At 53.1% G+C, this 25,037-nt stretch overlaps 6 protein-coding genes across 6 annotated transcripts; 3 read left to right on the top strand and 3 right to left on the bottom strand.

Moving 5' to 3' along the window:
* The first annotated feature begins 4,326 nt into the window (after positions 1-4,326).
* VE01_01958 (uncharacterized protein) lies at positions 4,327-10,112 on the top strand. Its single transcript, XM_018271473.2, has 4 exons — positions 4,327-6,286; positions 6,361-8,676; positions 8,764-8,980; positions 9,048-10,112. The coding sequence occupies exons 1-4, from the start codon at positions 5,384-5,386 to the stop codon at positions 9,344-9,346; spliced, it is 3,735 nt and encodes a 1,244-aa protein (XP_018133830.1). The 5' UTR covers positions 4,327-5,383; the 3' UTR covers positions 9,347-10,112.
* A 35-nt stretch (positions 10,113-10,147) lies between these two features.
* Positions 10,148-14,320, bottom strand: LIG4_1 (DNA ligase (ATP)). Its single transcript, XM_018271472.2, has 3 exons — positions 13,190-14,320; positions 12,769-13,119; positions 10,148-12,716 (listed from the first exon to the last, which is right to left on the bottom strand). The coding sequence occupies exons 1-3, from the start codon at positions 13,278-13,280 to the stop codon at positions 10,387-10,389; spliced, it is 2,772 nt and encodes a 923-aa protein (XP_018133835.1). The 5' UTR covers positions 13,281-14,320; the 3' UTR covers positions 10,148-10,386.
* Positions 14,321-14,386: 66 nt separating this feature from the next.
* On the top strand, positions 14,387-16,991 carry VE01_01956 (uncharacterized protein). Its single transcript, XM_018271471.2, has one exon. It carries the CDS (start codon positions 14,562-14,564, stop codon positions 16,836-16,838), a length of 2,277 nt encoding a protein of 758 aa, XP_018133834.1. The 5' UTR covers positions 14,387-14,561; the 3' UTR covers positions 16,839-16,991.
* On the bottom strand, positions 16,926-20,120 carry PTC1 (Protein phosphatase 2C 1). The gene is made up of 2 exons (XM_018271470.2): positions 17,937-20,120; positions 16,926-17,882 (listed from the first exon to the last, which is right to left on the bottom strand). Exons 1-2 carry the CDS (start codon positions 19,416-19,418, stop codon positions 17,358-17,360), a joined length of 2,007 nt encoding a protein of 668 aa, XP_018133833.1. The 5' UTR covers positions 19,419-20,120; the 3' UTR covers positions 16,926-17,357.
* Positions 20,121-20,323: 203 nt separating this feature from the next.
* On the bottom strand, positions 20,324-21,594 carry DID4 (ESCRT-III subunit protein did4). The gene is made up of 5 exons (XM_018271469.2): positions 21,464-21,594; positions 21,196-21,410; positions 21,076-21,136; positions 20,760-21,017; positions 20,324-20,706 (listed from the first exon to the last, which is right to left on the bottom strand). Exons 1-5 carry the CDS (start codon positions 21,467-21,469, stop codon positions 20,566-20,568), a joined length of 681 nt encoding a protein of 226 aa, XP_018133832.1. The 5' UTR covers positions 21,470-21,594; the 3' UTR covers positions 20,324-20,565.
* Positions 21,595-21,749: 155 nt separating this feature from the next.
* On the top strand, positions 21,750-25,009 carry FZO1 (mitofusin). The gene is made up of 2 exons (XM_018271468.2): positions 21,750-24,238; positions 24,299-25,009. The coding sequence occupies exons 1-2, from the start codon at positions 21,835-21,837 to the stop codon at positions 24,661-24,663; spliced, it is 2,769 nt and encodes a 922-aa protein (XP_018133839.1). The 5' UTR covers positions 21,750-21,834; the 3' UTR covers positions 24,664-25,009.
* The last annotated feature ends 28 nt before the right edge of the window (positions 25,010-25,037 follow it).

Below are 25,037 nucleotides of genomic sequence, written 5' to 3'. Positions count from 1 at the left end.
ACGAGTACCTCCCTCATTCACGCAAATACAGAAATACACACATTACAACAGGGCGAGAAAATGAGTGGAGGAGGGAGGGGAGGAGGAGGGAGAGTGGAGGGGGATGGATTCACCCGCTATAATAGAGTACATAATTCACTAGTAGTCGGTAATAGTAGTAGTATCAGTATCACACGGCGACGGGGAGGATGTTGTCAGGGATGCGAGATGGAGATGGAGATGGGATGCGATGCGATGGCTGGTGGTAGTGGTGGTACTTTTCTCCGTAGTACTCTCTGTAACCCCCCTCTCTGCTCTCCCCTCTACTCTCCCCCCTCCACTACTTCTACCCCCTCTACTACTTGTTCCCCCTCTACTCCCTACTCCCACTACTACTCCATCCCAAGTACCCAGCGGTGAAGTACAAATATACAAATACCGTACAATCCCGTATGCATGTATGTATGTACCTTGCAAAGCGTGCATCTCTGCATCTCTGCATCTCTGCATCTCCTCTCTCCCTGCTGGCGGTATGGCCGGGGGATCCGTAGTACCGTGTGGCCGGGTAGTAGTAGTTAGTAGTAGTCGACGATGCACTCTAGTAGTAGTAAGGAAGCAGGAAAGAAAGAGGGGCGGATACAAGGGAGGGGTAGGGGGGTAAGGGGGGGGGGGTAGAAAGAGTACTTTGTTAACCATACGCGAGTATATGGTCTACCGTAGTAGTCAAAATAGTCAAAATAGTCAAAATAGCAAGAGTAACGTGAGCAAAAGAGAGGGAAAAAGTGAGGCAGAGTGGAGAGTGGAGGGGGAAGGGAAGACCAGCTAACCACACTATCCCCCCTTAGGAGAGGTGGGCGAAGGGTGGGGCGGACAGGGCAAGATGTATTTTAGTGCATCTGCACATCTGGACTGGGAAAGTGGGGAGGTGGTGGTGGGAGGGGAGGGGGAGGGGGAAGGGGGAAGCCGAAATGGAAGACCCGCAATTTGAGGGCAAGGCAAGGGAAGGCAAGCAGCGTGAGCAGGCAAGCAAGAAGCAAGTAGCTTACCGTAGAGAGAGTACCGTGTAGTGGGCAGGGTACTTGCTGGGTGTGTGGTATTTGTGAAGGTGAGCTTGTACTGTTTCTCTAACATTAACATACGAAGCATATCATACGATGCCACAGACTACTACTGACTGAGCGACCGGGGATTACGGTGTGCCCGGATGACCCTCATCTCTCTCCATCCATCATCCATCACCCATCATCCATCATATCCCACCAGCATAGTGAAATCTAGCTATCCTACTACTACCACTAGAGTACGGGTAACTTTCGGGAAAGGGAATGTGACGCCCGTGATGTCCGTGATCCCCGTGACTGATTGCTTACTCCGTCTGTCTCTACTATTGCTATTAGTACTAATCTACTACTACTAAATACTATTACAACACCATGTCTCTCCGTCATTTGTTTGTGTCTCTCTGTTCTGTTTGTAACTATCCCACTATACCCAACGGTAATCGTGCATCCCTCTCTCCCATCGCACTGCTTACACGCATACACAAGCACACGCGTCTTAAGGAAAGGTGTCCTCGTCGCGTCTGCTGCCGTTGGTGTACGAGCACAGTGCATACATACATCCAGCTCAGTCATCTTAATCCTCCCCTCAATCCTCATCATCCCGTACCCAAGTACAGTACACACACACTCCCACTCTCACTCACAACTCACTATAACATGCACGCACAGAGTCAAGTAGGGCGAGCAGGGTGGGGTTTGTTCTGGTGTCTGACCACAACCGCCGTACCGTCCGCCGCCCAGCACTGTGCCACAGCACTATAACCCCCTCCGCCCCTCCCCTCTCCGGCACGCTACGGTATCCTCTTCGGCGCATTTATTCCCCCCTCAGGTCAGCCAGCCCACTACGGGCATCTGGGTGTCTCACATCACTTAACATCGTTACGGTCGCGAAGAGGGAGCGGGGGTACGAGAAAGGTGGGAGTAATTATAAGTACTTGGAGGGGTGTGAAATGATGGCAATGGGATTGGGAAATGGGAAATGGGTCTCATCCGTCCCCGCCGCCCATCCCATCCCATGTGTTTTTCATCTTGCTCACCCCCCTCCCCTCCCACCTCCCCCCTCCCCTCCCACCTCCCCCCTCCCCTCCCCACTGCCCGCACTACCGTCTGGGTACTTCCCAAAAGCACTCTCGAGATGCGCACTCTCCATACATGCATCTATCCATCTCCCAGACACTATTCTAGTAAACCACATGTCACTCTATGCACGCCAGTACTTCCCTTTCCCACTATCCGACCGACCGACCCCACTCCCATCCACTCCCAAAAACCCAGCACGACGGTGCCAGCAACCACCAAGCCCACCAAGCCAGCCAGCACCACATCGCGCGGGCGGGGGATCGGTTTCCCCCTCGCCTCGCTCTTCTGCTCCACCCCCTCTCCCTAGCATCAACACAACATAGCATAACAACCCCCCTACCCCCCCGTTATTATTTCATTATTATTCCCATAATTCCCATAAAAACTCCCAATTAATATTTCATTATTCCCAGCACAGCAGCTATTATTCCACTTTCTCCCCCCAGTATTTTCTCAGTATTTTCTGTCTTTTTTTTTTTTCTCTCTCCGCTCCCTTGTCCCGTCCCGCCCGAAATTCGGGAGTGGGATGGGACTCCGAGTGGGAGAGAGTCTTGTTGCTGTCTCACTTCTAGGTGGGACAGATTTGGCTCTGGCCCCTCCCCCTCCCCGCCGTATTCCGTGCCTCCGTGCCTCCGTTCGTTTGCTGTTCATTCCTTCCCTCATGCCAGGCCCCGGCCATGTACCGACCGGTGTACCTCCACCCACCACCATCCCTCGTTCTCGCCCATCAACACAACGCTCATCCAAGCAAGCACCAACAAACCGCTGTACCTGCACGCTACAGCGGTGTTCAGCTGGGCTTTGCTCGGGGGGCAGCAGCCAAAAGAAACGGTGTGACGAAATGCGCCCGGGCGATATACACGTACCTACATCGCCGTGCCTTAGTGGCCTGCATGATGGGGTTTAGTTTGTGGCTTGTGGCATATCATGGAGTCGAGTAGAGGGAGGCGAGCCACTGTCTGATACAGGCACAGCACGTTGGGTAGATTTTGAAAAAAGCAAGCAAAGTTACAGTGTGTTGTGGAAACGCGTAAAAAAAAGGGGGCTGGTGTTGCCCCTCCACCAAAGGCCGGGCAGCAAGGGAGTGGGAGTGGGAGTGGCTTTGCTGACAGCGGTGGTGGCGGTCTGGTCTGCGCTGCGCTTTGGGCGTTGCTGCTCACTGCTGCTGGTCCAAACGTTTTATTTTGGTCAATTTCCCAGTGTTCCCCCAATCACAGCACGCCTATTTAACTACCATATAATACCATGCATGTATAATTATCTGTTCCCAATATCTGACCCGTTACATATCACTCCAGGATCCCGACATATTTGTTTGTTTTCTGTTGTGCCTTCCAGATTAAGCCACGGGTTTTTTTATGAGAGGGGGGAGGAGGGGGAGGAGGGGGGATCATCGAGGTTCGCATGTGCTGCGCATGTGGTGATGTGCTTATATGTCCGACATCTTTCTTTCTTGATACCGCGACGATGGTTGAGCGGCACGTACTTGGGAGTTGCAGTGTGCCATGATATATGATGAGGGTGTCTCGCTCACTTGTCGTCGGATGGCTGACACGAGACGACTCTACAAAGACAGGCAAAAGACAGAAGCATGGTAAAAGGAATATGTTCCATGGCGAGAGAGACGTGTCGAATATTGTGAGAGACATAGTGGTATATATGCGCACTGTATGGCTATATACTGTACTTACCCATCACTCTGGCTCTCCCTTCTCCCTTCTACCCATATCACGCATTCTATTCACCCTCCCTCCCTCCCTCCCATCCATCCGCTCATCTTCTCAAACCATACACTTCAGCCATCTGCTTCAATTATTCATTCATGTCCGAGCAGTGTTGGAAGTCTCACGATAGCCGGCAAGAACCCCGTCCGTCCCAGTCAAACCGATCCGAGTAACAGCGTACCCGTACCGTAGAGCCAGTATACTGCCGCACCTCACCTTTATCCGTCCCAGGGCCCCTTGCAACAATGTCACCTCGCGTGGCAGAAGGGAAAAAGGAAGAAAAGACGGATAGGAATATCGGTATTTTCGGTGCCTGTCTATCTATCTATGTATAGGCAAATCACGGGCTATTTGATGCGAAATATAATCATTTTCCCCCTCTCCCCTAATCAATAAAGACTGAGACTTGAGACCGAGACCGAGACCCAGACCGAGACCCAGACCGAGACCCAGACCGAGACTGAGACTGAGACCAAGATCGAGACCAAGTGAATTGAGGAGATCTGTGAAGGCATTAATTATCAATTATCGATTGCAGTATCTACGCTCGACCCTTACACTGCCCCCGTCTTCCCCTCACCCTCGCCGCCACCCGCCCGCCGGTCCCTCGGTCCCCTCCATTCACCACACCACCACCACCAATATCGCATTTATCGCATTATTTATTTATCTACGCATTGTGATATATCGTGCCTCTTTTTTATTGCCTCGGTTGCTATTTTCCAAAATACTATTATTTGTTTACCGGTCAACTATTAAGTGAGAAAAAAAATAGCATCTGAAAGAAAGAACTGGTTGAAGGCAACAGCGGGTTGGCTTGTGTTTTTCCTCCTGCCTGTCTTGCTATTCGAGCCGTCCCGGTGTGCTGGGGGACTTGTCGCACTCCACCATATCCCTCCAGCCTCTCCACCATTTCGGCGCAAATCAGCGATTCACGAACCTCCCTTTTCCCTCAACCAACTGCTCCTCTTTTTCCCCATAATCTTAGGCCACCAGAAAAACCCCCCTCCATCCCCGGCGACAACATAACATATCCCCCCAACAAACAACCGCCCGCCGAACAAAACCAATAACCCTTCCGTCTTTGCCCCCCGCTCCCAATTAGGTACCGTTGTGAGCTCTCTCGACGGTCGGCGACGCTCCATTCCCCGATGTCCTAGAGTCCTTGAAGGCGACCGCCATCGAATCAGCGCGAATCGCCCGCACAACGTCTACCCGCCCGAGCCTCCAGACGGACCAGTCACATTTCCGTATCGCACTCCCTCCATCTCAATCGACCGCTCTCCCCGCGAACAAAAACCTCGCAACTGGACCCCTTTGAACTGAACATCCTCGTACCCTGACTCGAAACTTCGCAAAACCTCCCCGCCCGCCCAGCCCAGCGCTGCTCCCGCCGCTCCGCACCGCACTGGCTCTGCTGCTGCGACGAGCGTGCGCGCACGAAACATCCGCCTCCCGCGAGATTGCACACATTCAATCCCCACGCTCGCTCCCGCCCCCCTCCGCCAAACCCCTCAACTCAACACCGGCATCAGCACGATGCTCATGACGCAGACGCCACAGCCAGCACCATTCTCGAGCCAACGACACGCCGCCGACGACGCTTCCCACACGACTGGCAGAGCCGTCGCATTTCCCTCCTCCTCGGGCCACCACGCCAACTTCGCGGGGTCACAAGCAGCACACCAGTCTGCGTACCGCCGCAACTCGCCCACACACCACGCATACTCCGGCGCCGCGGCCAACGCCGCTCCCCAACAACAACAACAACAGCAGCAACAGTCCGTCATGTATGTGCGGGCGCTGTACGACTATGAGGCGGATGACCGGACGAGCCTGAGTTTTCACGAGGGCGATGTCATTCAGGTCATCACGCAGCTCGAGAGCGGGTGGTGGGATGGGGTTATTAATGGGGTGCGTGGCTGGTTCCCCAGTAACTACTGCCAGGTGCTTTCGAATCCCGAAGACGTGCTCGAGGACCGCCACCACGATGATGGAGAGGACGATGACCTCGATGGCGACGAGATGTACGATGATCAGTACGGACCGCTCGACGACGGCGGCGAGGCTGACCGCGATCACACCGCGCAGCAGCTGCCTATTGAGGGCTTCGCGAGCAGCGGTGGGGATAATAATAACAACCATAATAGCAAGGCGCGAGCGGACTTTTGGATTCCCCAGGCGACGCCGGATGGAAGGCTGTTCTACTACAATACGATGACGGGGGAGAGCAGCATGGAGTTGCCGCTGGAGAGTCCCTCGTCGGCGACGGAGAATGGGCCGCGCGATCGCATGAATGTCGCGCTCCCGGAGAGGACGAGGCCGCCGCAGGAGATGATGGCGCAGGGCGCGTTTATGGAGGAGGAGGAGTATGAGTCGGAGGGGAACTCGGCGTCGGAGTTGGATGGGGAGTCGATTATGAGGACTTCTACGGGGTCTTTGGTATGTGCAGACATGCTACTCCCATTTTACGGATATGTATTATTTTTTAAGATGCTAACTTTTGCAATTTTTAGCCCCGAAAGCGGAGGTCTTATGGCTCGGAGGGGATATCACCGGCGATGTCTATGGAATCGATTAACGGCGCATTACCGAACGCACAGCAACGGAGTGATCAGTTTTATACCTCGAATATGTTTGGGAACTCTTCGTCGAGTGTGCTGCCAGTGGCTGGCGCATCGACAACCTCTTTCACGAGCCCGACGGGCGGCCCAGTACAGGCAGCGAATGTGCCTCGATCCTTCTTCGATGACGGCGTGGCAGCTCCTTTGACATGGAACAGGCTCGTTGTCAACATGAAGCTTGCTGTCAACCAGTACAAGGAAGCTATTAATAATGGACAACGATCAGAGTACGTCCGCAGGGCAGAGGATATCTCGGATCACCTGCGACTTCTCCTGGCTGCGGGGTCTGGCACAACGGATAACCATTCTGGCCAGCCTTCTATTATATCTACAAATAAGGCCTTATACCCCCATTTCAGGGATATGATGTCGAAATTCTCAAAGCTTGTTATCTCTTCCCATATCGCTGCTGCGGACTACCCAACACCGGAGTCGTATCAGAAGTGTCTGCAAGAAGCAGATGGTGTTTTACAGGGTGTCTTCAGCTACGTGGAGGTGGCGAGGCAGCAACGCGGAGAGGATATCCCAAGGCTATTCCCCGGTTTTGTCATCGGTAGCGCGGCAGGAGGGAGTTGGCAGAATAACGGTCTGGGCTCGCGGGATCCAATGACATCGAACTTCCTGGACGAGGATGAAGCCGCCCTGGAGCCAACAGCTACCCTCGATGCCAAACTCCTGGAGCGGATGGACGACCTGAAGCGCGGGCTTATCTCCAGCATCCGCAAGCTCGAGGAGCACCTCGTCGTCACAGAGAAGATCATCACGCCCTACAGACACGAACTCATCGGCAACGCCATCTGCGCCGCCGCCGGCAAAGTCCTCGAGATGTTCAGGCCCTTCGTCTCAACCATCGAATCCATCAACCTCTCCTCCCTCGGAACCGGGTTCCAGAACCCGCAATTACTGGATTTCACCACATACAAGCAAAATCTCTACGACAACATCTCCGACCTCGTCCTCGGGTGCCAAGCCGTCGCTGGGCCCCTTGGAGACGAGTGGGCGGAGGTCCGCGGGGAGAGTCTGGAAGATAGAATTACTTATGTGCGCAACAGCACGCGCCAGCTCGAGACGAACGCTTCGCATATCGGGTTCTCGCTCCAGCTCCTAGGTGAACAAGTACAATCGACGCTCCAGGACGATCTGCGGCCGCAGAGCCAGCGTCGCGTAGACAGCCAGGGAGGCTACGATAGGATCCATCAGCGTACCGAGTCGCGCCAGACGCCTAATCCACCCCGTGGACCCCCCATCGCGCCACAGCCACCGCCAGCTGACCCGATCGACCCAGCTTCGGGCAACTACCGTATGGGCGATAACTCCAAGGTCAAGAAGTTCTTTGGTGAGGAACCGGCACCTCCTCCGTCTGCAATCGTCAGGCCGAGGGAGGTGGACGAGACGCCTGATTTCCTGGCGTTGGATTACGAGCAAGACCTCCTTTATGATACGAAACTACAACCACCGGCACTAAAGGGTGGAACGCTCCTCGCGCTCGTGGAACAGCTGACTCGTCACGATAAGTTGGATTCCAGCTTCAATGGCACATTCCTCCTTACCTACCGCTCCTTCACCTCCGCCCGCGAACTCTTCGAGCACCTCGTCAAGAGATTCCAGATCCAACCCCCCGAGGGCCTCGCCCAAGCCGACTTCGACACCTGGAGAGATAGGAAGCAGAAGCCCATCCGCTTCCGTGTTGTTAATATCTTGAAGAGTTGGTTCGATAACTTCTGGATGGAGGATCAGAGTAAGGAGACTATGCAGCTTATTTCTGACGTCTACACCTTCGCTCGCGACACCGTCAAGACGACTGAGACGATGGGTTCCGGGCCTCTCATGGTTGTCCTCGAGCAGCGGCTGCGCGGCCAGGATGCACCAGCCAAGCGCTTGGTGTTGACAATGAACCAATCCACACCCGCGCCAATCATGCCGAAGAACATGCGCAAGCTCAAGTTCCTCGACATCGACGTCACGGAGTTCGCTAGACAGCTGACAATCATCGAGTCAAAGCTGTATGGACGCATCAAGCCCACCGAGTGTCTGAATAAGACTTGGCAGAAGAAGGTCGGGGAGGGAGACCCGGAGCCGGCGCCGAATGTGAAGTTGTTGATTTTGCACTCGAATCAGTTGACGAATTGGGTGGCGGAGATGATTTTGACGCAGCAGGATGTGAAGAAGAGGGTTGTGGTGGTGAAGCATTTTGTTTCTGTGGCTGATGTATGTTTCTTCCTTTTGCTTGTCTCCGCCTCTCCCCCTGTTTCTCTCCTATCCCTCTTGTATGAATGGCTGCTAATGGTAAAATAGAAATGCCGCGGACTAAATAACTACTCAACCCTAACATCCATCATCTCCGCCCTGGGCACAGCACCCATCCATCGCCTGAAGCGCACCTGGGATCAGATCCCGGCGCGCACCATCACGGTGCTCGAGCAGATGCGTAAGCTGATGGGGAGTACCAAGAACTTTGGCGAGTACCGCGAGAGCCTGCATCTTGCGAACCCGCCGTGTATTCCGTTTTTCGGTGCGTAGCTTCTATCCCCCCTTCCCTAGAAAATAAATAGCCAATGTACTAACTAACATCTCTGCAGGCGTCTACCTAACAGACCTAACCTTCATCGAAGACGGCATCCCCTCCATCATCAAGAAATCCGCCCTCATCAACTTCGCCAAGCGCGCAAAGACCGCAGAAGTCATCAGAGATATCCAGCAATACCAGAACGTGCCCTACCCTCTCCAGGCCGTGCCGGAGCTGCAGGAGTATATTTTGAGTAATATGCAGGCCGCCGGGGATGTGCATGAGATGTATGAGAGGTCTCTGCAGGTTGAGCCGAGGGAGAGGGAGGATGAGAAGATTGTTAGGGTGCTTGCTGAGAGTGGATTTCTGTGATCGGCCAACGAAGGTGTTGCGATACTATGACGTGCCGCGGGGGGTGTTGCGGCGAGGAAATCAAGGTCGCTGCTGGGAATACCAGCGACCACGACAAATACCACGGCACGAGATCCAGCCAGTGGGCGGCACAACTACGGACCTCCTCCCACACAGACCGTGTTGCCATACACGGTCATGTGCTACTAACTATTATATATATGTCTGCAACCACGCAGACGTATCTACACAACGCAACCAAGCAAATGGCCGGCTGCTTTCTACGCTTTTCACGAGAAAAACGTATATATATATGACGCACAAACGAATCATCTGCGAATACGCTATTTATTCATCTATTTATCTACCATCTTATCATCTATCTACCATCTACCATTTATCTTCATCTACCTACCTATCTATCGTATAAGATATCCGAATTGTGCGCGTTTCTTGAAGAGGGGAGAGCAGGAAAGGGCGGTGGAGATGATAAGAGGGAGAGAGGAGGTTGTCTGGAAGGAAGGAAGCGTGCATGGGTGTATGCGTGGCGATAGATCGAATTCATTTTTTGATGGAGGGAGGAGGATAGTTTGGTTTCGGTTTTAGAATAGGGTGCGGGTCGTTTTTGGCGTGGGATTTTGGGGCACATCTTATGGATATTGGGAATTTTATATTCATTTTTGAAGACCTGTATTTTTTCTCGCAAACTGTGATTCGGCTTATAAGAATAAGTATACACAAACAACCTAGGCATTTTCCACGTAATAATAATGAAAGCACACTTGATTCATCGCACCAGAGGCAGGGCATGGATGTGGTTTAAATCCGAGTAATTATTTGATTTAATGAGTTGAGTTGATTTTCAATATATTTAAATTATATGCGCGACAATTTTGTCAATAGATCGACCACAAAAACAATTCATACAACCTAACCACCTTTCCTACAACAAAGAATAATACAGAATACACCATCCACCATTACCCCTTAGCACGCGTGGTATCATAGACAACAAAACGACATCAGGCGAGATCACCCATCACCCATCAAACACCCCCCTTTTAAAACTTATCCGCCGGCGCCAACCCCGCCAACACCGGGTTCCCCCTCCCCAACAGCGTCCCCGTCGACGAGTACATCCCATCCGCCTTATTAAACGCCTGATCCGCCTGCTTCCCAAACGCCGCGCCGTTACCATTCGTATACGGCACCTCCGTCGTCGTCACAGGTACAGCAGTGGTGGTCACAGGTGCAACATGGGTGACAGGCACGTACGCCGGCTCAGTCTGGACGTAATGCGCCGCCGTCGCACCACCCACACCACCGACGCCGGCGCCAACAGCGCCAGCGCCTAGCACCTCGTCGCGGTCGCGGAGGCCGCCTTGCGTGGTCTCGTGCTGGCGACGGCTTACTTTACCGAGGCCGGGGAGGGAGGTGGTGCGGCCTGCTGAGCCGATGCTGAAGATTGGGCTTTCCCACTTGACGCCCTTGGTGGCGAGGTCGCGGTACTCTGTCGCCTTGGTGGAGATGCCGCCTGGGAGGTGGACGTTGGGGAAGATGGAATCATGCTGTGTCATTGCGAGGTTGGTCTTCTTGTCGGCGGCAACGGCTTCGGTCTTCTTCTTGCCCTTGGTGAACTTGTTCTGCGCGGCGGTGGCGTAGCGTTGGTAGATGTTCTGGGCCTGGGAGGGGTCGCTCTTTGCTTCTTGCGCGGCCTTGTCGGCTTCTTGCTTGATGGAGAAGGCCATTTGGTCGAGCTCGTTGAATTTGTCTTTGATGAGTTTCCCGAGGATTTTTTGGAGCGCGGGACGCATGACCTTGAGCATGATGGGCTTGACGAGGCCGAAGAGGAGCTTGTGCCTTGACTTCTTGAGCTTGATGTCGAAGTTCTGCACGTCGACGTCGACGCGGTCGACCTTGAAGAAGTTCTGGCGGTCCGTGGCGTCGGCGGTCGAGACGCGGAGCTTGAAGCTGAAGCCCGAGCCGTGGAGCAGGATGTCGGCGATACCGATGTCCGACAGCGAGGGGAACCCGGACTTCTTCTTCACGTAGAAGCTGACGTCGCGGAGATCCATCTGCACGCCCGTCACGGAGATCATCACCGCGTTCTTGTTGCGGTTGGCGATGCCCTTGCGGCCCCAGCGGAAGTAGTTGTCGCTGGCGAACTCGACGGCGTTGGGCATCAGGTTGTCGCTCTCGATCACCAGGTTCTCGATGACGACGTCGAACATGGGGTCCGAGTACTCGATGCGCGGGATCGGGACGTACCGCACGTTCTCGAAGATCTCGGGGATGATGACCTCGCTCAGGTCCTTGACGAGGTGGGGCTTGAAGGTCGGCTTGCCGTTCTCGTCGTTGCCTAGGTCGGTGAAGAGCTTCTGGCATGACTGGGCGAACTGCTTGTTCATCTTGTCGTTCTCGAACTGGTCGGCGAGGAACTTGATCTCGTCGAGCACGCGGTCGGTGTGGTTCTTGTAGCGGTCACGCAGGAGGAAGTTGCCCTGGTCGTGCAGCTGATTCCACTCACGGGTGGCGGCGTCCTCGAGGACGTAACCCTGCTGCTGGAGGCACTTGCGGATGTACCTGTTCATGCTCCTGAACCAGTTCTTGAGCTCGGGATCGCGGTCGGCGTCCTTGTAGACGGCATTGATGGAGTCGAAAAGGTCGTCCGTAGAAGTGTAGTTGGCGAAGCGCTCGATGAGCTCCTTGAGATCAGCCTCGGCATTCTGGAGGGTGTTGTTTGAATGGACGCCCTTGGCGGTGCCGGCTGCCTGCTGGCCGACGGTGCTTGCGTGGCCAGCGTAGGTCTCGGCAAGAGTGAGCAGAGTGTTTATGGCAGAATTGTAGTCAGGGTGTCCCTGGATCTCAACTATCATCTTCTTCAATCTCCAGATGGTCTGCTCGCGGCGCTCCTCGGGCATCTTGGATTGGAGGTATTGTTTTGTCTTCTCCTTGGTAACCTCCTTCGTCTGGCGAGCCCTGTCCTTCGTCTCCTCAGGGATGTTCTCAGAGGCGCGGTTGCGCAGCGTGTCTATGCCCTGCTGAGCTCCCGAAGTAGCATCAACGCCAGAGTACTCGCCCTGCTGGCGATCGTAAGCCGCGAGTCTCGCGACATCTTCCGGATCGCGAGACCCGCTGGGGTGTGCAGCCTGCGCAGCGTCACCAGCAGCCTCCTGAACATCCTGCTTGGAAAGAGGCTTGTTCTTGTTAACCGCGGACTTAAATTGGCCCTTGAGTTTGCTAGCTGACAAGTCGGGGGTCTCGTGCCAAGTGTTGTCCGCAGCAGGCTGGTCAATTTGGTCGAGCTGCTCTTGGGATGGGGCAACCTTGCCGGCGGTCTTGGTAGCTGCGTCGCCAGCCATCTCGCGGAGGAGAACGGTAGCATCGCTCACTTAAATAAATTAGTATATGGATTGCCAAAGTTGGCGCGGATTATAACTTACAGAGCTTACGGAACTGTCCGTTTGAGATGACTAGCGTTCCCAGGGTTCGAAGACCCTCTGCAACCTCGTTGCCGTGCTGCTTCGCCGAGTCCCTATCGACTGGCGCACCGGGTGCCTTGGCATTGACATCTAGGTTCTGTGTCTGCCAGACAAAGTCCTGAAGAAGATTGCCATCGTTCTTGGTGAGGATGAGGTTCTTGGCTTGCTCGACCACCTTGCGGAAATCCTGCACCAAGACCTGTCCTTCCGGAGAGAGCTTCCTGGACGGATTCCTCATGAACTCCTTGTTCATGAAGCTGTTGAGCGCGACATCAATCTGGTCATTCGATGGGACCTTGCCATTCTGGAAAGCTGTGGTGGCCTGATTAGCGAGGGTATTCCCAAGGAGATGGAGCTTAGCAATATAGGAGACTCGACTTACCAGTGAGGATTCCGTATAACTGCAGCTTCTGGTTGATGTCCTTCTCCTTCATCGTCTTGTCAGTTGGACGATTGACAACTTGAGACACCATCGCGACGGTGGTATGGTTCTCAACCAAGTGTGACTATATAGGTGTTTGTTTGTATAGGTGACGTTTTTAAAAAAAATGATTATGATTATTTCAGTAATAAGAGGTATGAGGTCTGGGGATTGGGTATCAAAGAGGATGTATTGAGATAGGAAATTCCTCGGAGAAGAGCGGGAATGGCCTCATAAAAAGGATCACGATAGAGGAGTGGAGGAGAAGAGGAAACAAGTTTTCCGTTGGCAAAAGCAAGGGTAGGCATGTGAAGGGGGACTGCTTTCAGCTCAGCTTGGCGAGTAAGACAAGTGAGAGACGTCATGATAGACCGAGAAGGTAGGGAACGGGGGATTAGGGTAGAAACAGAAATGTCCGACCTGGGAAGACTAGCAAGTATTAAGGTGGTGATACTTGCCCATAGTTGGCCATAGTTGCCATTTGTGGATCATGATATTGCTGCATTGGGAGCTTTCCATGGACCATCGCGCATGGATGCATATAGATTTGCTAGAAGTAGCTTTTGGGCCCACCATAGGTCTGGATCTACCTTCTGGGTCTATCACGGTCTATCACTGTGGCGTTGACGTCACCACTTTGTTGTTGTTGGACTCTTGTTGGTGTGGCTGGAGACTGCAGTGTTGATCAACAGTGCAGCGGATACCAAGCATTCCCGAAATTCCACAATTCGATTAATCAAGGGAAAATAATTTGCTTTTCATGGCATTTTATCTGGGACCTGGCCTGCCATTTCCCTGACGATCAATCGCGGGTTGACCTGAAAGAAAAGTCAATGACAATGACCTCATAGACTTCTGCTTGATGTGATTGATGTTGTTTCTTGAGGGCCCACCAAAAATATCCCAGACCGCTGTCCAATGTCCCAGATTGGAAAAATCACCATTAGTCATGACGTCAAGGCCGCGTTAAGGCGAATGTGAATCAAACACCACCCGCGGAGTGAGGCTGCAATTCAGCCTCGCCGCGTTCAGTCGTTGATTGAAGAGCTAACTGTAAGCGTTACAGCCCAATCACGTGTCGATAAACATAACGTGATGATAAGCGAGGACCCTGGCTTGGCAGATACTATCAGGCTGAGCAGCCTTGTCGCATACTAACTTCACGATGCGATAGTGCCATAGCTACAGTGGCAAGCTTTTGTTACCACCCAAGGTGCCATTACCACGCGGGCGTCTTATAAGACTACGCGACGTTGCGCATACTTAACACAGCTTCATCCTCAACTCATGTTAACCGTCAGACAATATCACTTAAATCTTCACCATCCTAGCCATGGCCCCACCTAGGCGTTCTCGACGCGACCCGCGGAAAGTCCAGACACGCCTAACCTTCGAGCCCAAGTCCACTTCACCCTCCCGCGGGACGAGTGGAATTTCTCCCGCGAGAATCGTATACCAAGATCCACGGAAGCCGAAGAAGAAGCAACAGCTTATCTCAACAGCGAATAAAAATGAGCCTAGCTCGAGTACGAACAATAACGAACCTACCTCTAGTGCCCGATCTAGACCCTACTACAGCGACGACGAGGATATCTTTGCAGATGGCAAGAAGTTTGCGGTGGTCTTACCTTCGCCCTCTCGCTCGACTGCCGCGGGACAGCTACGAAGAAAGTCGTTTATGGGCGCTGCGTCGTCGTCGGTGAAACAAAGAGGCAGGCCTAGGAAGAGCGCTGCGTATGAGACGGATAGCGAGTCTGAAGAGGAAGAGGAGATAATACCGGCTGAGAAGACAAAGAAGACACCGATCCTGTTGGAAGACGAAAGCGAGTCTGAGTTGGAGGAAGTAACAGCACTGGCTGAAGAGATAAAGAAGCCGGCGGCCGTGTCCAGAGACAACAGCGAGCCTTCAGAGGAGGATTTAGTAACACCAGCCGCCAAGAGACAGAAGCGACCAGAGTTTCTGAAAGATCGCAGCGAATCACCTCTCCAGAGCCCACAACGGGCAACTGTGAAGAATGGAGTTGTGGAAACGCCGCGGAAACCAAGCGAGGAAAGCCCCAGCCCGAAGAAAACAAAGACTACCCCAGTCAAGAGTTTCATCGCTGGAGGATACCTTAATCGGGCACACAGTCCACGATCTGCAAAAAACCAACGCGATCCAGCCAAGAAGGATAAACCCGTGTCGCGCAAGTCGAAGGGCAAGGAGATCGTGGCTATATCCTCCGACGATGACTCAGACAGCGATGCAATTGTTGTAGAGCAGCCCTCGATACGAAAAAAGAAGGCAGATAGCGCTCTCAAAGAGAAAGCACTGTCGAGCCGGAAAAGGAGGAGATCCACGAGCTCCGAGGAGGATGACGAGCCTGTCCGATCCTCCCCAACTAAGAGGCGGAAGCAGGTGCTCCTTGACGAAACATCCGACGAAGAATCCGAACCCTCGCCCACCGTTCCAGCCCAGCGCCCGGCCGCAACACCTCACAAACGCACCACCAAGCCCCCCTCAATCAAAAAGAGCAAAGAAGAACCAACCCGCCAAACCCGCCAAATGAACACCCCCAAGAAACAACACCGCACCGAAAAGCAAAAGAAGCTCGAACTCATCAAGCGCCGCCGCGCCGGCGAGAAGATCACCGAGCTAACCGAGTCCTCCTCCTCCGAGTATGAAGAAGAGCGCGGCGCCTACGACAGCGACGCCTCGCACGCCGCGCTCTCTGTCTTCGACGACGAGGACTCCGGAGAAGAAGGTGCCATCGAGAAGGTCCGGCAATCCCTGCGCCCGGGAAACCGCAACATGGATGACGACTCCTTCATCGTCTCCGATGACGATGCACCCCTCGGCGCGCCCTCCGACCTCCTCCACGAGATCCCCTTAGAATTCACCCACCACGCCCACAAACACCTCAAAGAGCACTTCAAAGACGCAATCGAGTGGATGGTCCAGAAGAAGATAAACCCAGGCTTCAACCACCGCGACCCCATCTACATCCAAGCCTTCCGCAAGCTCGAGCCCGAAGCGCGCGGCCTCGCACAATCAAAATTCTCCTCCGCAGCGTGGACAGAGAACTTCACCCGCGCGCTGTGGTCGCGCCCGCAGTTCCACGAGGAGGATATAAGTGCCGGAGGCGAAGGGGAGGGGCGCAAATGCGATGCCTGTGGACGGAGTAATCATCCTGCGAAATTCAGGATTCAGTTACTCGGGAAACCGTATCACCAGGACACCCTCGAGGTCGTGGAGGAGAGCGATGCCGAGTCCGATGACTCCGACTCCGATGCCGCGAGCGTGAACAGCAAGGGGCAGAAAATCCTCAGCGCAGACACGGATTTCTACCTCGGGCGATTCTGCCGCGCCAACGCGGAGAGGGCGCATTCGCTGATCCACTGGAAACACGCGCTGTATGAGTGGGTGGTGCAGACGCTTTCGGATCAGGGTTTCCTTGATGCGGAGAAGTTGGCGGAGAGAGTTAAGTGGGGACAGAGAAAGTTGGGGGCGTTGGCGAATGAGATTGTGGATGAGTGGGTGGAGAGCGGGGAGATCAAGGGACTGTATCGGGATTTTAGGAATAATCTCGAGGCGGCGAGGAATAATAAGCAGGATCGTTGGAATGCTTGAGGGTGAGATGGGTTATGGCTATACAGCTATTTCATACGGCGGGGATGCAAACAGGTCACTCATAGCTAACAAGAATATCACAATATTGTTGCTCAAGCCTTTCAAAAAAGCAAACTGACATTTGCATAATCTATCTCATAAACGCACCTAGACCATGCTCTTGTAAAAAACAAAAGGAAAAAGGAGTTGAATTCATGCTCGTTTCTTCGTTCAGCAAAACCAATCGATGACCCCCTCCCGCAAACTCCTACACGAATCGTATCACACATAACAACAACAACAGCCCTCTCTTCCTGCTTCGCCCATAATATATCCCCGCACCCATGTTTTCGCCGTGCATAGAAAAATGTAGAGGGATGGGTGGGTTCTCTCTCTAAACATCCACTACCCTAGGCCTAGCCGTGAAACCCCCCTTAAAAAAGTTTCCGATAATCTGCCCATAAAGTCCCACCATCGAAAGTTCGTGCATGTCGTGAAAAAAGCGAGAGTGTATAAACAGTCACCAAACCTTCGCCCAGTCTATTTACGTATATCCGCCGACTCCTCCGGCGACGTCGTCTCCAACACACCCACATTAACATCCGTTCCCCCAGCAGGCAACGCGGTCTTCCCACCCACCACCGGCGCTGGCGCCGCCGCCGCAGCTTCCTCCTCAACTACCTTCTCCATACCCGCGTTCTTCGCAGCACCAGCCCCATCCTCGTACTTGGGCTGGTCATACCCCTTCCCGCTATTACTGCCCGAGACGCCCAAAAATGGCACGCCTTCCTCCTCAGCCTTGCGTTTTACCTCCGCTACGATCTTGTCAGCCTCGCTGAGACGGCCGGGGCCGCCGATCGGGTCGCCTTCGACGCCGATGGAGGAGAGGTGGTTGTTGGCTGTGTCGAGGAGGGCGGATTTGTTGAGGCGCACGATCATGCAGGAGAGGTTGTCGGTGGAGAAGCGGGCGAGGGCGTGGTCGACGAGTTGTTTGGAGGCGATGACGGGGTCTTGCACGTTGCGGACTAGGTCGACGGCATCTTGGTCGGAGCAGACGTCCCAAAGCTGAGTATCATTGTTAGTATGGATTTGGGGTTTGGGGGGTTTGGGGGGACTTACACCGTCGCAGGCGAGAATGATGAACTCGTCGAGATCGGGTTGGATGACTGTCTCGGTCGTATACGGGTGGCCTGTGACAAGTTCTTTCATATATGCGTCTCCGAGTGCGCGGGTAACAGCAAGGACACCGTTGACACGGTTATTCAGGATTATACCTCCAGCATTAGCAATACGCTTTCCCTCGTTTTCGTCGCTCCCCTTATGATCATAAGACAGACGTAGCGCTCTTCCATTGCGGCAAAGGACGATACGGGCATCTCCAACATTCGCCGTATACAAGACTCGCTGGCGCGTAGCTTGGGACTTCAGCCTCGCGTGTGCGGCTTCGGTGGTGGTCAAACCGGACTGAGCAGATGATGCTATATCTGCAGCTGGATCTACTGCTGCGGCAAGTTCTTTGGTCCTGTCCGGGTTTTCCTGGACACCCGTGGCTTTCTCCTCTATTATGGTGGTTGAATCTTCCGCTGCTTTGACGGCAGCTAAAGTGGCAGGCGCGATGGCTGTAGATCCCGTCGCCGAGAGGGTGTTGGGTATCCTGTCTTCCCATCTAAGAACGGCCGCCACAGCTGTGCAGCCGCTGTTTTTGAGAGGCAGTTTTTCAAGCTGAAGATCCACACTTGTAAAGGTCTGATCGAGCAATTCTGGTATCGGTGTATTGGGGTGCTTTCGGATCATTTCCTCGAGGATGATGTGTAGTTTCTTGCCGCACCAATCTGCAGCAAAGGATCCAGCGTGGCCATCGAAAATGGCAAAGTATCCATTGTCGGTTTCCATCATATCTGAAGCTGTTTTTGAAGTGGTGCTGTCCGGCTCCAGATCGGAGGCAGACGCCGTCAAGGGCGCATCCGTAGAGGGGTCATTCTTTGTGTTGTCCGCCGTGACTTTTGGGTTGTCCAGTTTACTATGTACGAAAGGCGCTGGTGTGTGCAAAAAGTTGTACAGAAATGCATGCGTATCCTCCATAGTCCTGCGACATTTTTTGTTCTTGTCCTCCCAGACCCCGACTTTGAATGTAGACCTTGGTCCAGGAAGAGACTCGCCCGCCGAGTTGTTGTGCGCGCCCTGCGGCACGCTGAGCGCTGCGTCCATTCTTCCCAGTTTTTGAAGGGGTGTTTGCATGTTCTGATCACTGAGAACCCGGAAGCTCGAAGAGTTGGAGCTGGGGCTAAAGTGCAGCGAGTTCTTTGCGCTTGCGAGGAACGCGCTTGCCTTGTTTCCAACGCCGCTGCTTCGTCGCTTCTTCTCAGTAGCCCCCGCAGCAGTATCCTTATCCGGCGATGGCCTCCCGTTTCCTGGGCTACTCCCACCACGCCTGTCTTTGATGGGTATCTTCTCGGAAGCCGGTGGTGACGGGGTTGTCGAATCTATGGGCGATGTGCTGGCCTCGGTCGAGGTTGTTGGTGGGATGGTGGTCCCGCTATCGGGCTCCTCCTGCAAGGTATCCTTTGGAGGTGACGGTGAGTTGGAGCTACTGCCGAACATCCTGTTCAGCAATCCCCCCTGGGAGGAGAAGCTCCTCCTCTGTTTGCCTGCCAGCGTGTTGAATTCTTTACTTAATGCCTACAGGCACGGATTATTCGCAATATGGCGAGTTTCGGAGATGGGGGCAGGTCTAGAAGAGATGTTGCGCGTGGGGCCCAAGACAATTGCGTGTATGTATGTTCAAATACGATACTGACTATGAGCACCCTATTATACCCGTTGCAGGCACGAAATGGGAATTGTAGATGCAGGAACGTGTTCGATATTGTAGAACCAACAGCAATTGCAGTGGCTATAGTTTGTGGTCGTTGTACGGCGCGGGTTGTTTTTGTTGGTGTTGGTGGTGTTGGTGGTGGTGATTGTGGAGATGTCGGCGGTCTTACGTGGGAACGAACGTCCCCGTACCAAGCAAACCCGCCGTCTAAGTCAACAAAGGCGGGACGGTGAGGGAGAAAGGAAAGTAAGCAGGTGGAAATAGACACAATTAGAAGTAGATTTGACAGAAGACAAAAGACAAAAGATACAAAAAGATGAGATGAGACGGATTGACGATTACGATGAGCAGCAATGACGATTAAGCTGGCGATGTGTGGGGTACTGTAAGCAAGTTAAGGACGTATTGTGGTGGGGAGAGAGTGGTCCTTTATGGTCCCTGTGGTCCACTTGGTCGCCGCTATACGAAGTGTATATTATATATTTTATGTTTATTCTTCATGTAAGAAGGACAAAACTTAACTTGACTTGACATATACTACATTTGTGAAAGAGGGAAGGTTTTAACTCTGTTAAGGCGTACAGATATGCATTGCGTGTTCGATGGTAATGTTGCTACCTACCCCACTCTCCACTCTGATATTCCCATGGTCACCAGCCATCACTCAGGGATCAAAATAAACAAAATCTGCCCTGAAACTACAATCAACTAGCTACTAATTATTCACATTATTGTGCTTTAATAGCCAAAGTCTATATTTCAACATGATCTTCAAAAATTAACATATACCTGCTAGTCGCTGTGCATGCTATGTGGCCATCATGAGCCTTCCCAAACCCCTCGGCGCCGAAAATTGAACCTCCAAAAGCGCCCATCATCCATCACCTTAACTCTCCTTCTATTCACATTAAAAGACCAGTGCTTGCCCACAGTCTAACGCCTGAGGCTGTCCAATCGAGCCTGAAGGTCATCATCGCCAGGATCGCCACTACCACCACCTCCACCGCCAACGGCCTGTGCAACTCGGCTTTCAGGCACAGCTTCGGTTTGCAGACCCTGCGGGGTTTCTCCCATCTGTACAAAAATTAGCACTCTCCTAGAGCTGCAACTGAAGGACTGGTACTTACTGCCTGGCGGAGATCAACACCTATTTCTTCCAGAACCTGCTCAACCACTTCGTCGCCTTCTGCTTCATCATCTACTCCCATCGCATCATCAACAGCGTCATCCATCATCTCTTGCCTCTGGTCCATCATCTCGTTTTCCCGTTCAAATTCCATAGCTATACGTTGGAGCGCTGGTAAATTCATGCTTCGGTTCATGCTCCCAAGAATTCGAGTAGCTCCCTTCATTGACTGCATCATCTGTTCGTTGGTCCTGACCGTCTGCCTAGTAGTTAGTACGTGCCCCTCACCATGTATATGCCCGCCCCAATTTGCTCACCTGGATGCGCAACGAGATGGCTTGTAATTGTGTTCGCATGGAGTAAAACTTCTCGATATATCTATCACCATATACGTTAACAATCAACTCGCCCAGGTAGTCCTCATAGAATAGACTGACCTCCTCGTTCGAACCAGATCCTTGGCCTGGATCTTGCAGGCTCCCATTTGTCCACTCTTTGCGCTCTTCTTGATCTCGATGATCAATTTTTTCTCTTGGTTCTCTAGCTTTATCCTTTCGCGATCCAGTTCCCTCTGCGTTTTCTCCAGGGCGCGCTGGTGTTTGCGCAGACGCTCAGCCGGCGTCATACGCTTCCCAAATGCCCATTCGACGATCTACACGGCCATATGAGTAAACGGAAGTCAATGAGGGAATCTGAGGCTCTCACATTCATATCTGCGGCAAGGCTCTAGCGAATAGGTATGGAGTAGGTTGTAACTGAACAATTTAAAGTTAATGGCAAGGCAGAGATTTATCTAGAGGCTGGTTGTGGTGGCTTTGGTGAGCAACCTGGTTTCCTCGTGGTTATAGAGTACAAGGTACATCATCAGGCATATGCAGCACACTGTGGCGGAATTTGTCGGCCCGGTTGGTTGGCTGGAGCGGCGAAAACAATGACCGAACGTCGCCACGCTAGAGGACCCAGTACCCTTAAGATTATAACGAATTGGCACCGAAACTACTTCATATTCACAACAAACAGAACAACACTTCACCATCTCTCACTATACCGCCCTTGATGGATTGCCCGCTACCAAAATGAGCCAGGACTACTATAAAGGAAAGGGAAAGGCTTCTGACAGCGGCGAAAGCCGTGAGAAAGAGCAGGAGGACCAGCGCGACCAGCAACCACCGACCGCTTCCGGCCCGCCGAAATATGTCACTGTAGGCAATGGTTCAACATCTGAAAATGCGGCTCGCCTGAAAGCTCTGCTTGACCGACAAGATCACGACTCGGGATATGGGGGTAGCATAATGGGCGAGAGTGCGACTGGACCAGCTCCATGGAGTCCGATTCTGACCGAAGACCGACCAACGCCTTCACACACCCCAACATATCACGGCCAGTCCAGTGCCGCATCTGAGAACGAACGGAGGGTACAGGCTGCTGCGATTCATCAGCTCTGGTATAACTCACACCGCGGAGCGCTTGCGAGATATATCAACAATGTGGTCGAAACACTGAAGGAACTTCAACAGTTCAACACCAAATGGCCGGCGCATTACCCCTCTGTCCAGGGGGCGGAAACTTTGACCAGGGCGAACCAGACGCCACAGCCCGGCCTAACCCGCTCACAATCGACGTTCTCGAATCCCCCGAATCGCAGTGGGTCACCAAGACCTGGACTTATGAAACGAGCGGCGACGTCCTTGGGGGAGCCCTCGGAAGCGGAATCAAGCTCAGCGGCCGAACAACGAACGGTACCGGAACCACGACTGATTACGCCACAAATAGCACAGGATTTCTCGATATTGAAGCTTGACCTTAAGCTTGGGGCTCTCCACCAAGTGGAACTGGTACACTCTCTCGAAAAGGGATCTATCGCAGCGCTGCTGGATGGAAAGATTAGCTCCAGCATCAAGCATCTTCTGTCTCTCCGGGAACGGATTGAGGATACGTCAAGCAAAGTCCTTGTTACTGGAGACTTGAATGCTGGCAAATCAACATTCTGCAATGCCCTTTTGAGAAGGAAGATCCTACCGGAAGATCAGCAACCATGCACGAGTCTGTTCTGCGAAGTTCTGGACGCTCGCGAAAACGGAGGGATCGAGGAGGTCCACGCCATACACAAGGATAGCGAATACAATCGTCACGATGAGAGCACCTTCGATGTTTTCTCGTTGGCCGAACTTGAGCGGATAGTCCTCGACAATGAAACATACACGCAATGCAAGGTCTACGTCAAGGACGTGAGAACAATTGACGAGTCATTGCTCAACAATGGCGTCGTTGATATCTCACTCATTGATGCGCCTGGCCTCAACTTCGATACCACCAAGACCACTGCCGTATTTGCTCGACAAGAGGAGATCGACGTTGTTGTCTTTGTCGTAAATGCCGCCAACCACTTCACTTTAACGGCTAGAGAGTTTATCGGGGCAGCAGCAGCAGAGAAGGCTTATATTTTTATCGTCGTTAACGGCTATGATAATATTAAGGACAAGCAAAGGTGCCAGAAGCTGATTTTGGACCAAGTCGCGGGCCTTAGTCCTCGAACTCACAAAGAGTCCTCAGAGCTGGTACACTTTGTGTCCAGCAATGCCGTCCCAACTGCTCCTCTAGGAGGACCTGGCGGCGGCGGCGGTGGAGGGGACGATGACGACGATGACAATTCAAAGAAGGATAAAGGCAAGGAAAAGGAAAAGATTCAGGATTTCGAAGCACTCGAGCAATCACTTCGCAGATTTGTATTGGAAAAACGAGCTCGGTCTAAACTCGCGCCCGCAAAGACATACCTCCTTAATATGCTCGGAGACGTCCATGCCCTCGCCAGCGTCAACGTCGATGTCGCACAAGCGGAGTTGGACCGCGTCACAAAGGAGCTTGAAGAACTGGAACCTATCCTTGAGGCATCGCAAAAAGCGAAGTCCGAGGTCAGCGATGACATTGACCAGACGATCGAAAAGACGTGCAAGGAAATCTACGACCACACCCGCTCGACGCTCGTATCAACCATCAGCCACGCAGCCGAGGCAGATTTGGGCATTCAATACAAGGGGGTATTTGGCGCGTTTGACTTTGCGGAGGAAATCAAGGAGGCCATACTATCCCAGATCTCGACTTCCGTTACTCAATGCGAGGAGCATGCGCGCCAGCAAACGGTACAAGGAGTGAACACGATCAAGCAATTGGGTCTTCTCCACCTTGGTGATGAGTACACAGATCTCAGCTTCCGCAGCGACGTCATGTTCCGACGCAAACGCGACATGCTTGCCAGGGAAGTCCACGTCGAAACCGAGGTGTGGGATTTCTTCGACTGGTCCACCATCCTTCACCGCCAAGAAAAGGTTGCGGGCACAGGCATGGCCATGACTGTCGTAACAGTGGTCGGTACACGCATGGTAGGAGGCTTTGGATGGGTCGATGGGGCCCTCGGCGCGGCTAAGCTTGTTGGAAATAACAATCTCCGCAAGCTGATCGTGCCTGGCGTTCTCGCCGCAGGTAAGCACTTCTTCACCCCCTCCCCCTTTAACACAAAATATACTAACTCCCTCCCTCCAGCCATCGCCGCAGCCGCCTACGTCGTCAGTCAAATCCCACACTCCCTCCCCCGCCGTCTCGCAACCAAGATCTCCGCCCAACTCGAAGAAATCGACTACGTCCACGCCAACTCCACACGCATCACCTCCTCCGTGCGCAAAGTCCTCCGCTTCCCCGCTGACAACCTACGCGTCGGCCTACAGCGCAGCGTCGAGCACCTCGGCATCAAGAGGGAGGAGACGCTGAAGACGCGCGGCGAGAGCGAGGTCGCAAGGAAGTACTTTGGGAATCTCGTTAACCAGAGCTCCAAGTTGCGCAGCAGCGTCGAGGCTGTTGATCTCGAGGGCCCGGCGCCGGGAGTGGCGGCGGCTTATGATAATCTTTGATGATGTCCGAGAATACCAATGTCGATTTTCGATGGGAGATTTGTTTTTTTGCGGGATAGGAGGGGCGTCGGGAGGGGGCAGAATTGCCATTACCATAAAGAAACTGAAGTCGATCCCTATAATTTAGCGCTCGTTATTGGTGCGGAGGAAGACGGGTCCTGTGAGGGGGAGTTGGCTGCTTTTTGTGAAGGCGTCTTTTGCGAGATTGGTATTGTACAGATGCAGGCCTACGCTACACACTCATCTTCGTTGTCTATAATTCACCGTCCAGGTATGGGTTATTAGTACATAACTTTTCCCAGATGGAAAAATAAATAAAAATAAATTATATCAAAACAATTCAGCTCGAGTTCGAATAGTGAATGGGTTTGGTC

The sequence above is a fragment of the Pseudogymnoascus verrucosus genome (genome assembly GCF_001662655.1).
Source record: "Pseudogymnoascus verrucosus strain UAMH 10579 unplaced genomic scaffold scaffold_5, whole genome shotgun sequence".
Taxonomy (NCBI): Eukaryota; Fungi; Ascomycota; class Leotiomycetes; order Thelebolales; family Thelebolaceae; genus Pseudogymnoascus; species Pseudogymnoascus verrucosus.
This window is presented reverse-complemented; position numbering and strand designations above follow the sequence as displayed.

Bases quoted from the DNA above. Each gene is read 5' to 3' on its own strand.
- VE01_01958 (XM_018271473.2), top strand. From the start codon at position 5,384: ATGCTCATGACGCAGACGCCACAGCCAGCACCATTCTCGAGCCAACGA. The intron at 6,287-6,360 runs GTATGTGCAGAC...TGCAATTTTTAG, and splicing joins GGACTTCTACGGGGTCTTTG to CCCCGAAAGCGGAGGTCTTA. The intron at 8,677-8,763 runs GTATGTTTCTTC...ATGGTAAAATAG, and splicing joins ATTTTGTTTCTGTGGCTGAT to AAATGCCGCGGACTAAATAA.
- PTC1 (XM_018271470.2), bottom strand. From the start codon at position 19,418: ATGTTCGGCAGTAGCTCCAACTCACCGTCACCTCCAAAGGATACCTTG. The intron at 17,883-17,936 runs GTAAGTCCCCCC...AATGATACTCAG, and splicing joins TCATTCTCGCCTGCGACGGT to CTTTGGGACGTCTGCTCCGA.
- LIG4_1 (XM_018271472.2), bottom strand. From the start codon at position 13,280: ATGGTGTCTCAAGTTGTCAATCGTCCAACTGACAAGACGATGAAGGAG. The intron at 13,120-13,189 runs GTAAGTCGAGTC...AGGCCACCACAG, and splicing joins GTTATACGGAATCCTCACTG to CTTTCCAGAATGGCAAGGTC. The intron at 12,717-12,768 runs GTAAGTTATAAT...AATTTATTTAAG, and splicing joins CGGACAGTTCCGTAAGCTCT to TGAGCGATGCTACCGTTCTC.
- DID4 (XM_018271469.2), bottom strand. The intron at 21,137-21,195 runs GTCAGTCTATTC...ATATGGTGATAG, and splicing joins GATCTGGTTCGAACGAGGAG to ATATATCGAGAAGTTTTACT. The intron at 21,018-21,075 runs GTGAGCAAATTG...ACTACTAGGCAG, and splicing joins CCATCTCGTTGCGCATCCAG to ACGGTCAGGACCAACGAACA.
- FZO1 (XM_018271468.2), top strand. From the start codon at position 21,835: ATGAGCCAGGACTACTATAAAGGAAAGGGAAAGGCTTCTGACAGCGGC. The intron at 24,239-24,298 runs GTAAGCACTTCT...CCCTCCCTCCAG, and splicing joins GCCTGGCGTTCTCGCCGCAG to CCATCGCCGCAGCCGCCTAC.
- VE01_01956 (XM_018271471.2), top strand. From the start codon at position 14,562: ATGGCCCCACCTAGGCGTTCTCGACGCGACCCGCGGAAAGTCCAGACA.